The 13,203-nt window shown below is 30.1% G+C and overlaps 1 protein-coding gene and 1 pseudogene across 2 annotated transcripts; one reads left to right on the top strand and one right to left on the bottom strand.

Moving 5' to 3' along the window:
* Positions 1-6,715: 6,715 nt before the first annotated feature.
* LOC124825179 (scarecrow-like protein 30 pseudogene) lies at positions 6,716-9,067 on the top strand (annotated as a pseudogene). Its single transcript, XR_015780348.1, has 2 exons — positions 6,716-6,894; positions 7,000-9,067. The product of XR_015780348.1 is annotated as a scarecrow-like protein 30 pseudogene (transcript).
* Positions 9,068-10,326: 1,259 nt separating this feature from the next.
* LOC124825181 (scarecrow-like transcription factor 11 (SCL11)) lies at positions 10,327-13,115 on the bottom strand. The gene is made up of 5 exons (XM_047297729.2): positions 12,936-13,115; positions 12,672-12,775; positions 11,237-11,318; positions 11,047-11,132; positions 10,327-10,858 (listed from the first exon to the last, which is right to left on the bottom strand). The coding sequence occupies exons 1-5, from the start codon at positions 12,975-12,977 to the stop codon at positions 10,606-10,608; spliced, it is 567 nt and encodes a 188-aa protein (XP_047153685.1). The 5' UTR covers positions 12,978-13,115; the 3' UTR covers positions 10,327-10,605.
* Positions 13,116-13,203: the final 88 nt, after the last annotated feature.

Consider the following 13,203-nt stretch of genomic DNA (forward strand, 5'->3'; position numbering starts at 1 on the left):
TTTGTGAGGATAATCAATTGAAGAAATAAACAGTTAACAACTCTTAATTAATTGGTTAAGATAATTGTTGAGATAGTTATAATTGATTGACAGTTAATAAAAATATTAAATATTTATTGATATAGGTTTGAGAGTAAACTCATTTTAATATTTATAAATATATGTTTGACAGGAAAGTCAAATAACTAATTCTGAGTACTCATCTTTCTGTTAAACATTATCATGTAAAGTCAATGATTTGAGTGTGCCTTTGACAGGTACTCTCCCACATGGCTTGAGCAAGGAAGAGAGAGTGAAACTTGAATAATGAAAAACTATCAGGAAGCTTATTCAATCTTTAGAACAATCTTTAAAACAACTTGGAGTGCTTTGAATAAGAGAGCTCAATCCTTATCTGAAACACTAATCTAAATATTTTATAAAATAGTTTTATGTTGATCCAACTCACTTAGCTAATAAAAGAAATAGTGATTGGTGTTATTAAATATATGAACTAAATATAACTAAGATCAAATGCATTACTCTCTTTTTTTCAAAATAAATTGAATTTAAAATGATTTAAAATGGTGAATGATGGTCAAAAGTGATAGTGAAAGAAAATAATTATTCATTCATAAATAGAAATGATGCAATAAAAATAAATAAAGAGACAACTTTTTAAGAAAATATAAAAAACTAGAAAAGACAATTTAGATTTTACTTGCAATATTGATAAATTTATTTTGTGGGTCTTATTATATTACATTACCTTTAAAATCTCATAATAATTTTATTTTGATAGAAAAATATAATAAATAGGTTGATGAAACGATTAGTCTGGTGAGCTTTGATTATGTTATTTTTTTTGTCTGCTAAAAAAGAAATGGATGGACTAATCCTTAGTAGAAAAATTAGATTCAAAATCTTAGCTAAATACGGGATAGTAAATGATACGCCGTCAATCAATTTTATATAAATATTTTTTAAGCTTTTAATTAATTAATTAATATTTTTAATAAAATAAGTTAAAACAATTATTATTTGGATTAAATATATTTTTAACATAAAACTAAAAATTGTCTTTATTTTGATTTTGAAATTTTAAAAATAATAGATATGTTTTTTTAATTTTTTATGTGTTAAACAACTTTTATATAAACAAAACTTGAAACATGTCAAATTATATAAATAATTTAATTTGCTAACTTAAAATACTATTTAACTTGTTAATTTTTTTTATAATTTAAGTTAAAATAATTATATCTATTTATTTTTAGAATTTGAAAACTAAATTATATTAAAGTTTAAGATAATAAAAAATTTTAATTTTACATTAAAATTTAAAAACTATAAATAAATTTAAATTTTATTTATTTATTAAATTTATAAATAATAATTGAAATCTTTCTATTTGTAAGTGAAAATAATGTAAAACAGTATCTTCTAAAATATATTTTATTAAAATGAATGATCAGTAAGATTTTAAGTAAACTTACTTAAAAAACTAATATCAATCTAATATAAAACCTTAAGATATAAAATTATGGATTTTTTATTATTAAATATTTAACATTCTTATATTTAATGTATTACTTACACTTATTTTTCAATATATCTCTAATATAGCTATTTTATTATGAAAATTGTATAATATATTTTTTTGGTCAAAATTAGTTAGACAGTGAACTTCATCAAAACCAAACTATCTAAACACTGATGAGACCAATCGATTAAACTAAGATAGATTAAGTTCAAAATCATTTCACTTAAAAAATAAATTATAATTAATCATATTTAAGTCATAATTAAGTTAAATGTAATAAAAAATTTATTTTAAAATCTATAAATAATAATTTGAAATAAGAAGATATGTTACGCATTAATTAAGGAAATATTACTCTTTTCAATCAATCCAAATTGATTTTAACATTAAAAGACTTTGACATGTATCACCAACTATGTTTGATAAACAAAACTTAAATTTATGAATGACGAATTAAAAACCAACAAATTAAGCTAGAGATTCGATTCTATACTCGAAACAAGAGTAAGGCCTTTTTCTTTTGAATGGATTTGAGGGAGTGGATTTGAGGGGATTTGAGAGGATTTGAAGATAAATTTTTTTGTCGTTTATTTGAGTGAATTTGGATATAAATTAGAGTGAATTTAGAAATAAAATTTATGAGAATTAGTATAGAATTGTATTGACGTGACAAATTAAAAAAAATTATTTCAAATTCACTCTCATTTACCTCCAAATTCACTCAAATAAACGACAAAAAAATTTATCTTCAAATTCATTCTCTCAAATCCACTCAAAAGAACAAGACTTAAAAGATTAAGTAGAAGTATATTTGATATAATTTGTTAATTGTTTAAACGAGTGGTGTTAGGTGCAGTCCATTTTAGAATCTTGTATTGCAGGAAACATTATTTGAGATCTTGTTTTGTTTAATTTTGGTGTCCCATTCCAATCTTGACGAATCACCTTTAAGAATAAAAAACAATAGTCAAAATCGAGTTCTCGTCCAGATTCTTAGGTTATACCATTAAAATCAATCCTTCAATAAAGGACCTAAAGCCATTGCTTGGAAATTATAGCTACGTATTACAATTCTAAAGTAGATTTCGATTCATTTCACAAAAATGAATGTAGCTTCCATTCATTGCAAAAAGGAAACTTTTTGTTTTAGCTTTCGACCAGTGTTAGAATTTAACTCAATTCCAACAAAAATTACTACAAATTGTAATTATAATGTACATGGATTATTTCATTAAAAAAAAACTAATTCAACCAGTATCTAAACTCTTCCTGAATTTCTTATTAAAATTGTCCTTTTCCCAAAATTTGGGAAGAAAACAAAAAAAAGAAAATTAGTATTATATTAACATATCTATTTTTATTTAAGTTATGCATGTTTCTATATTCTTTTATTCTTTCGTTTTTTTTTTATTTTTCAACAAACAATCTTTTCCACCAGTTTTTTCTTTGTCTTTCTTTTGTATATTATTAATTAATAGGCTTAATATCCTATTTTGTCCCCAGTTTCGCTCGATAATGTCAAATTAATCTATTCTTTAAAACGTGCGTCAATTACGTCCCTACTTAATAGAAGAGAGAGAAAAATAATTAACGCCATTTGTACGAATTTAACGGAAAGGATTTCATTGATATAAATTTTATTAAGTAGGGACGTAATTGACGCACGTGTTAAAGGATGGACTAATTTGACATTGTGGAGCGAAACTGGGGACAAAATACGGTATTAAGCCTAATTAATTAAAGGGATACCAAGAATTGATCCATTTGCTATAGTGTTTACTAAAGTTACAATATAAGAAAAATAATTATTTGTGATGAAAAAAAAATTATCACCATAAACAATATCAAAGTCTTGTACTTTTTTCAAAAATCATCTTACCAACATAAGATCAACACAATAATATAACTTGAAAATTTTAAAATTGAAGAAAAAAAATTATAAATGTTATCTAGTGACAACCAAAGAATAATATTATGTAAAAAAATTTGCAACACGATTTTTCTTTGACTCCAAGTATATTCACACTCTCTAAAATAAAAATTTAATTAAAACATAACAACACTCTACTATAAATAAGAATATAAAATTATAAGAAAATATAAAATTATATTTTTAACGTCATTGTTTATCTTAAATAATAATGTAAAACTTTTAAAGATGTATTATTTTGATCAACTCAATAATTTAAAATTTTTCATATTAATGAATTAATGTTGAAAAATTACATGTGATATGCATCTTAGTCTTAATCATCCTTTAGAACGGAAGACTATAAAACAATTATATATTTTTAAGTTTATAAAAGAACTTATACATTGAATGTTTAAGCTATAAATCGCTCAAGCTATAGATCTCTCAATACCTCGTTATGTGGAATTTTGTCTTTAAATTGATAAAGAAAAACATCATTATGTTCCATCTAGCTGCTACTTTACTACCTTGGCAAAATTCTAAACTAGTGATTAAGTGTTGGTTGAAAATTGTGGTTCAAAAGATTATTCCTTGCAGTATTAGGCAAGCTATATAAACATATGTGTGCATTTATGATGCTAAAATTATTGATTTTGGCATCAAATCAAAACGAGAAAAAAAATAAAAATAGAAAGTCAATAGAGAAACTTAAAGCAGGGCGCATGAATCTGGATATGAGGACATAAAACGACGTGGTTGAAGTTTCAAAGGAAGTCATAAGACATAAAAGATGTCTAAATCATTATGTCATCATGCATACATAGAAAAACAAAATGTTCCTTTGATTGTTCCCTCTTTTCAATTTCATATATCGTTCTTGTCAAACAATGCTTTCTCCTTTGCCTTATATGTTAAGGACAACTGGATTTACATCATGGAAAGCAAGAAAACATCTATTCCAGTGCATTCACTTTGAAAAAAGATACATAAAGTATTTTTTTATTTATATATTTTTATCCCATTGCAATTTTATTTCATTTTCTTTCTTTTGTTTACGAAGAAATATAAGAAAAAAGATATTTAGGATAGAGTGTGTTGAATGACTCGAGGTCAAGGATTCACTAGCATTTGACCGTGTATACATTTGACCAGTACTTTTTTTATTTGTTTTTTTTTATATATTTTATTTGAACCCTATATTCATAGAATGGAGACTTGATAACATAAGTGCACTTATCTCCCGTGTGGGTGACAGAGACTTGATAACCAACCACTAATAGTTTTTACAATAACCAATGTTGAACAATCAAGCATTGAAAACTGTTTCGGACATGTGTGAGGTTGAATGTTTATTTAAGCAGACTTTTCTACTTTTTTTTTTCCTTGCTGCTGTGTTAAAAATGTTATAGTGTTTAACTAAGTTTGTTATTTAATCGTTCAATAAATAAAAGTTTTAATTATTATATCTTTTATTTGTATTAATAAATTTTTTATAAGTTTTTAATTAAGAATTTAATCACAATTCAATTTTATTGAATTTCATTACTAAGCTCTTTAACGTAAATAAATGGTTAACTAAATTTGATAGACACCAATCAAATCAGTTTTCTCCTGTTACAATAACCGATCAATTTAAAGTAGTTCGATTGGTATATATACCGGTATATGCATATACACTACAAAAACTATATATTATTTGTGTTTTATTAGGTATTTATATTTAAATTATTAAATATATTTTTTTTCTAAAAAAAATACTTGTTTTGTATTTAAAATAAAAATCTAAACGAATATTTGTTTATTCAATATAATCTTACAACTATTTAAGCTAAACTTTTTAGGAGTTTATTTCGGTTCTACTCAACACGTGAACTTGTAAAATACAAACCAACTTAATTATATTTTTGTAGTTTAGGTTGAATCGTTGAATTGGATTAAGTCTATGTAGTTCATCCAATTAGAATTTAGTTAGTATTACGTTCATGATTTTTAATTTTATATTAAAATTGACCCAATCCCTCTAAATAATTAAAAAATAATTTTACTATGATGTATATATTATAAGCATTATTTATAATTTAATTTAATTTAACTGGGATTTTAAATAAAAAATAATCTAATTAAATTTATTTGGATTTGGTCAAAATTTATATTAAATTATCCAATCCAGATCACTTATATCTTTATTTTTTTTTCTCTTTTTATTTTATAATATGTTATTGCACTTTTTGTTGTTGTTTATCTCTCTTGTGTAAAAAAAATTCTTTGTTGGATGACTTGGGGATCAAGTTTCCCACACGTGCACTTCTGACTACATCGCATATGATACGTGTGAGTTTTTCTTTTATTTGTTAAATACACTTCTACAAGAAAACACCTTAACGCTTGGGCCGTAACTGACTACAACAAAACAAAACATCTAATATTTTGTTTGCTCATGTTCTTTTTTCGTAATTTTTAGTTTTTATTTAATGATGCTCTTTTAATATTATTACTATAATATTTCAATTTTCAATTTTTTTTGTCATGTTTGTTACTTTTTACCTCTTTCAAAGTACATTTTATAGTTTTGATTTTCTTTTTACCCTATTACTCGCTATATTTTGCATTTTTTAAGTTGAAACTTATGTCTGAGCATTTAATCATAAAACTTAATTTGGAAAATTATTAAAAAAATTAAATTTGATTATTAGATATGATTTAAGAAGTACAGATTATTATACATAAATATAAAGAGAGATACTTATTAATTTAATTTTACCATTTTTTCTATTATTATTTGTTACGACTATGATTAAGATCTATTTCGCTTTTTGAAAAAAAGAACAAAGGTATTTCTTAATTATTATAGTTGTAATATAATAATATACTATATTAAATTACTCAATAACATATAATATTACTGAATCAGTAATAGTAGTTGTTGGGATAATTCTAATAATGTCTTTATACATGGTAGTTTTGCTATTCTGCCTTCATGAATTGTGTAAGAATTTCATTTTTTTCAATTTCTAATTTATGTCTATATATATATATATATATATATAAATAATCTTGAATTTTTTTATATGTATAGAAAGTTGCAACAGTGTAAAAATTTCGTGTGAAGCTAATCATACTAAATCATTATAATTAATGTTTAATCTTAAGTTTATCTTATAACGCAAGGGAGAAATACTAGTCTGCATTAAAAATAGTAACAAAAGGTGCTTGGCGGCTTTGACCGTCTTTCACTCCTTCCTTGAAGCTTCCTTTCTACAGACATAATGCATCATTCTATAAACAAATAAGTTCTATATAAGAAAGTTCAAACATACATCATTCAACAGTGTCGGTTACACTTCTGCTACAGAAAATTTTGAGTTTACTAGGGTTGGTTTAGATTCATCACAGTCTATACCATAATTATCTTTTTACTCTGATTCACCCTTTCTTATCATGTATCACCAATACTCCTACGGTATTCTTCTCACTTTCTTCATGTGATCCTGTTTCTTCTTCTGTATTAAGTTTACTTCATAGTTTCACTTAGATTCCTAGTCAGATATTTTTAGCTAATTTTCAGATACTTCTAGTATTCATTTTGGTGGAGTACAACATGCTTTCCACCAATTCTCTTGTGCAAAATTTTGGGGGTACTATCTCTGTGTTTTCGGATCAGAACCAAGTGACGGAGGGGATTGAGTTAGATGATTCACCTTCTTCTTCGGGTACAAGCTCAAGTGGAGAATCGACAAAGTACTCCAACAACATCCTGAGATACATAAGCGACATCCTCATGGACGAGGAAGACGACCTGTTAAACAAACCTTGCATGTTGCAGGAATGTTTGCGACTCCAGGCTGCTGAAAAGTCATTCCTTGATGTCCTTGTCCATCACAGCCACCCTTCTTCCAGTGGTGAAAGCATTGGCATCGCAGATTCTGATGAAAATTTTGGTCGCACTGTTAGTTTTGAGAGCAATGGCAGCTGCGTCACTGATCATTCATGTGACTGTGACTTGGTCCATGGCGTAGGTGAATTTGACTCTTCTTTCTTACCACAGCAAACCCATCTAGTTTATTCCCCAGATGTAGTTGATGCATTTAGGGTTCGTGATGGAACCTGGAATCTCTTTCAGTCTCATACGAAGCCGTTTATGGTGGAAGAGGGTCGTTCAACTTCAGCATCCAGAGAAAAGAGAAGCCATGAGCTGGATGATGATGCTGGTCTTGAACAAGATGGAAGAAGAGGCGCCAAGGTTTCAGCGGTCTTTTCTGGCGAGTCAGAGTCACCAGAGATCTTAGATGAGGTGCTGCTTTATCAAATTGGAAGAAGTGGATGTTCTTCTGAACCATCACAGGGTGTTGATTTAGGAGGGTCCAATGGAAAGGGAGCACGCTCACGTTCAAAGAAGGGGTCCACCAAAGCAGGTACAGCGGTAGATTTATGGACCCTTCTAACTCAATGTGCACAAGCAGTGGCAAGCTTTGACCAAAGGAATGCAAATGACTTACTCGGCCAGATTAATCAACACTCTTCACCTTTTGGGGATGGACTCCAGCGATTGGCTCATTACTTTGCCAAGGGCCTTGAGATAAGGTTGGCTGCTGGGACCCCATCATACGTGCCACTAGAAGTAGCAACTGCTGCTGATATGTTGAAAGCTTACAAACTATTTGTCACATCCTCTCCTTTGCAAAGGATGTCAAATTATTTGACAACCAGGACAGTCATTAGTCTTGTGGAAAATGAGAGCAGTGTTCACGTTATTGACTTTGGCATTTGCTATGGTTTTCAGTGGCCCTGCCTTATCAAGAGGCTGTCAGAAAGAGATGGTGGTCCTCCAAGGCTGCGTATAACAGGAATTGATCTTCCTCGGCCAGGATTTCGGCCTGCCGAAAGGGTTGAGGAGACAGGGCGGCGTTTGGCAAACTACTGCAAGAAGTTCAATGTCCCTTTTGAGTACAACTGCCTTGCACAGAAATGGGAGACTATAAAACTTGCAGATCTCAAGATAGACAGAAATGAAGTCACCGTTGTTAGCTGTTTCTACCGGCTGAAGAACCTGCCTGATGAAACTGTGGCAGTGAACAGTCCAAGAGATGCTGTGTTAAAGTTGATTAGGAAGATCAATCCAAACATTTTCCTCCATGGGGTGGTCAATGGCACTTATAGTGCTCCTTTTTTCTTGACACGGTTCAGGGAAGCGCTGTACCACTTCTCATCACTGTTTGATATGTTTGAGGTTAATGTGCCACGTGAAGATTCGCAAAGGTTGATGTTTGAGAAAGGGTTGCTTGGAAGGGATGCCATCAATGTTATAGCGTGTGAGGGGGCAGAGAGAGTTGAGAGACCTGAGACTTACAAGCAGTGGCAGGTTAGGAACCTGAGAGCTGGGTTCAAACAAGTTACTTTTGATCCTCAGCTGGTGAATTATGCGAAACAAATGGTGAAGAAGGAACATCACAAAGATTTTGTGGTGGCTGAGGATGGGAAGTGGCTTTTGCAGGGATGGAAAGGGCGAATTCTGAATGCCATTTCTGCTTGGACTCCTGCTTGAGAAATGTTCAGAAAATGTTTTGTAACTAGTAAATCTACTCCTATGTCGGTTAAAGAGAATGGAATAAACTACTCTTTGCAACTTCTTTCTCCATTTGTGTTTGCGTTTTATATATTGCTATTCAATTCACTTCCTAGCTGTCATGGCATGTCATTTCTTTTCTTAATGAAGCACAGTTTAGTATTGACAGTAAAAGACAGAAGGAGAACAAAATAGAAAGGACACCAGAACGGGGAAATCGTAGTAACAAACCATAGCAGACAATACTCTCAATTAAGGATTACATATAGATATCTTATTTAATTAGATAGGGATATCTCAAAAGGGTTTGGTTAATAAAACCATTGCTTTTTAAAGGTTTAAGGAGATGTTTGCTGTCGATTAATATTCTGCTACTGGTTCTACCTTCATATCTTGCTTAGACAATTTAGAACAATTTGCCAAATCTTCTGGCAAGCTTGTACAAATTTTGTTTGATCCCTGCATCATAATCCTCATTTAATCAAAATAGCATGTACAAGATTATTTTTTAAGAAAGTAACACACCAACAAACACAAAAATTGTGTAACTAATTTCAGTTCAATTGCAAAGGCAGGTAAAGTCTGTACAGAAAACTTCGCAGCCCCCAATCTGAAGCACAATATTCTAAAGCACTATATTCATCTGTAGATTCAATGATAAGGTTACATATATTTACATTCATTTAACACACGTTATAAATATAAAATGATGATTAAAAAATAAACTTTTATACTTTTTAAAAAAGTAAAAAGTAAAAAATAATATCAAATAAATATAAAAGATTTATGTATCAATCTATCATTTATGTAAATTTAAATATGCTGAATGACCTAAACCAAGGGTAGGAAAATCAAAATATATAATGAAAAGAACTCCAGAATCTATTCATTAAGATTATGGTGTTTGTTTAACTTTGAGATCATGGGAACATAATATTTTTCCTTTGATTACTATGATCAAGGGCATCTAGTGAAATCGGGGGATCTTGAAAAAATTATCATCAATATCACTGTCCAATTATATTTTAAAGTCAGAGAAAGATGATCGACATTTCAAAAGGCCCTCAATAAAATGTGTGGAGCTGCCACAAATTAAGTACTAGTGCTAGAGTCCAATCTGGCGAATGCTTACATCCACCGATGCCAATTATAATTGCCACATCACTCTCAACTTCTCACGGGTCACCGTATTTTCTTCACAAGGTTCACAAATGTATCATGTCTGAATTATCATTTTGGAAGGAAACTCAAATCTCCTCATAGATGTTCACAGCATTCAATTTCATATTAAAGAAAAAAGGAAAGACAGGAAAGCTCAAAATTGTAGGGTTTCAGAAAAAATGAAATAATAAATTCACTTGTAACCACTTACATTTTAATGTCACAACATATTTAATAGCTAAAAGCTCATTTCCAACGGACTATTTGTTTCATAAATTACAATAATACAAAAAAAAAACACCCACGATTTGTCCCTTCATCTAAAAGTATTCCATCTATATGGGCAGGTTAAATCCTTAATCTTAAAAAGAAATTGTGATAAATGCCCAAGCCCGAAACATAACCAAACCTAGCATAATTTGTATGCTATCAAATAATCGACAACACTCATCTACTTTGATTGACACTTGATGGTCTAAGAACATTCCAGTCCAGCTTATCTCCACCAGGTTTTTTAAAAGTGCCCAAACTAGAGCTTGGCAATGATTTCTTATCATCATGATCACTCTTTGGTGATTTGTTAGGATATTGTGCTTCACTAACTACTTCAGATTGTTTCCTTTTAACATTGCCGTTAACCTCCACGTTCTTTTTGTTAACGTTGACACTTTCTGGACTTTCAACTGAAAAATTATTTTCTCTGAAACAAGATAACCAGAACCAAATTAAAATTGAGTGATAATATGAGGAAATAATTTCAATAGTTATCCATTAAAAACGATTGAGCCGTTAGGGACAATAGACAGTAAAACATAAACAGATAACCTTTGGATCCATGTTGGGTAAAAATTCATAAAATCCACATGGAGTTTAGGCAAAGAAACCCACCTGACAGAGACGCTTGCATTTTGATTTCTAGAAACAGTAGTTTCAGCTGCTGGCTGACGTAATCTTGCTTCTTCCTCATTTAATTTCTAAAATCGTACAGCCTTGGAATTAGAAAATCAAAAAGACATAGCACATCTAGATCAACAAGGTAAATAAAGAAACAACTTTGAAATTTGATATTCAAACTCACATCAACAGAAGGATTAAAACTTTGAAATGACATTCGACCTTTAAGTGCTCCAGGATGAGGATCACCTTCCATTATAACAACACTACACAAGCGTAGAAAGCCAGTCAAGTTAAATGTAAAATTTAAGGTAAAAGAAATAATTGAGCTGGTGAAGACAGCAACTACAGATAAGAAGCAATTATAAACCAAAGTAAAAGGAAAATTTTGGCAGACAATTTTATACCTAGCTATTTTATGGAGTAAAGTACAGAAAGATCAACCTAAATTGTACAGTTTATATGTGAAACAACACTAGATACACCTCTATGATACCAAGATACTTAATACAATATGCGTATGATACTACACAATTCCAGCGATACACAAAAATCTTCAAATTTTAAGATACAGTAAAGCTTTAATAAACACAATCAATCACACAAACATAATAGAGAAAGGTATTTTAATCCGACAAATAATATTGAACATTATATGTCATCATAAAAATGGTCAAAGATTAACATACATAAATTAGATGAGATTTTAAAATAATATTCTTATTATGCAACCATCAGTGGATGGTAAAAAATAAAATTATAGTCATAATAAAAGACCATAGTTACATTTACATACCTCTCCTATCCCATATTAGAATATACTCTTTTCTAGATGAATATGTCAGAAATTTCCCCAGTCCATGTCTATTCTAAATAAGTCTTGGCTCTATATACTTACTATAGCTTAAAGGATATAGAGAAAGTGAATATAGTTGTATCAGAACCATATCAAGGTCATCAATGGCAGATGATGGTGATAGGCCAAAAATTCACTACTGTATAAACAAGCAATTGCAGTCTATGGCACCACCATATCCCTTCACAAATTGCTTATGTCAGAGGGAACTAAACACCATATTATTTAATATCAGATAGTTATGATTAGCGCATGGATTTTGAGCTACTTTTCCGTTTTTAACATTATTTTGAGCTACTTTTCTAATATTCATAAAGAAAATATTAGAAAAGTGATTGTCTACCCGGGAATGACAACACAACACACCAGCTCCTGTTTTACAAGGCCTTATTCGTTAGTCAATGATGATCTGGGCACTCTTTCTATAAGCATTAACAAAACAAACTCATTCCATAATCCATAACAAAATAAAAAATAAAAGTAAAGTCTCAACTTTGAGTTGCAAGCCTTTAAGTAATACTGGCTGTTACATCACAAGTAATTGCTATGGGGAAAGTCAACTTTCAAAACCGTTTAATTGTCCAACCAAAAGGGTTAAGCCCTTCATAGAGAAGGACTAGGTAATTGTAAATGGTTTTTGAGAGAAAAACAAATGCCTAACTTCCAACATCATAATTTCAACAAAAACAAAAATCAGCCTCGATGATAGGCAATCCCAAATCTCAATCCCTACGAATTATTTGAATTTAGGTAAGAAAAATACCACTTTCTAGTCACTGTTGTAGGAGTAGTAATAATACTGACATCCGGTTTGATATCTTCTTCTCTCTTGGTTTTCTCCTCCCTCACAGCCGCCCTTTGCATGAACTACCCAACATCGAAACAGATACAGGGGAAGCATCATTAGACCCTAAACTTTCATATCTAATACTGAATCGAACAATCGAAGGTAAAGTCTCATAAACAAGTAATGAAAATCAACGAAAACGACAAAGAGAAACGATAGCGTTCCCTTTAAATTCTTTACCTTCAAGTTCTTCAACGTGCTCGAAAGCTCTCGCCTCGCCATTGCGCTTTCAACTTCCCCTTTCAGATTTATCTCTTCCTCCTCCTCTAAAGTCCACCACCGCGACCACACCGCAAAGTTAACCTAGCTTCTCCAATTTGAAAGAGTTGTGTTTTTTTCTTGTTTCAGAGAATATCTGATAAGAAGACTAATAGGGCTTTTGAAAACAAAATATATAAACTTTTACTTTTTGCACCCCCGCATCTCACTATTCATCTTCCACTTGTTC

Source organism: Vigna umbellata, chromosome 6 (genome assembly GCF_029865625.1).
Source record: "Vigna umbellata cultivar VRB3 chromosome 6, Vumbellata_1.0, whole genome shotgun sequence".
Classification (NCBI taxonomy): domain Eukaryota; kingdom Viridiplantae; phylum Streptophyta; class Magnoliopsida; order Fabales; family Fabaceae; genus Vigna; species Vigna umbellata.

Coding starts and splice junctions, on each gene's coding strand:
- LOC124825181 (XM_047297729.2), bottom strand. CDS start 12,977: ATGGCGAGGCGAGAGCTTTCGAGCACGTTGAAGAACTTGAAG. Junction 12,776..12,935: donor GCACGTTGAAGAACTTGAAG/GTAAAGAATTTA, acceptor GATGTTGGGTAG/TTCATGCAAAGGGCGGCTGT. Junction 11,319..12,671: donor ACAACAGTGACTAGAAAGTG/GTATTTTTCTTA, acceptor ACGCTTGTGTAG/TGTTGTTATAATGGAAGGTG.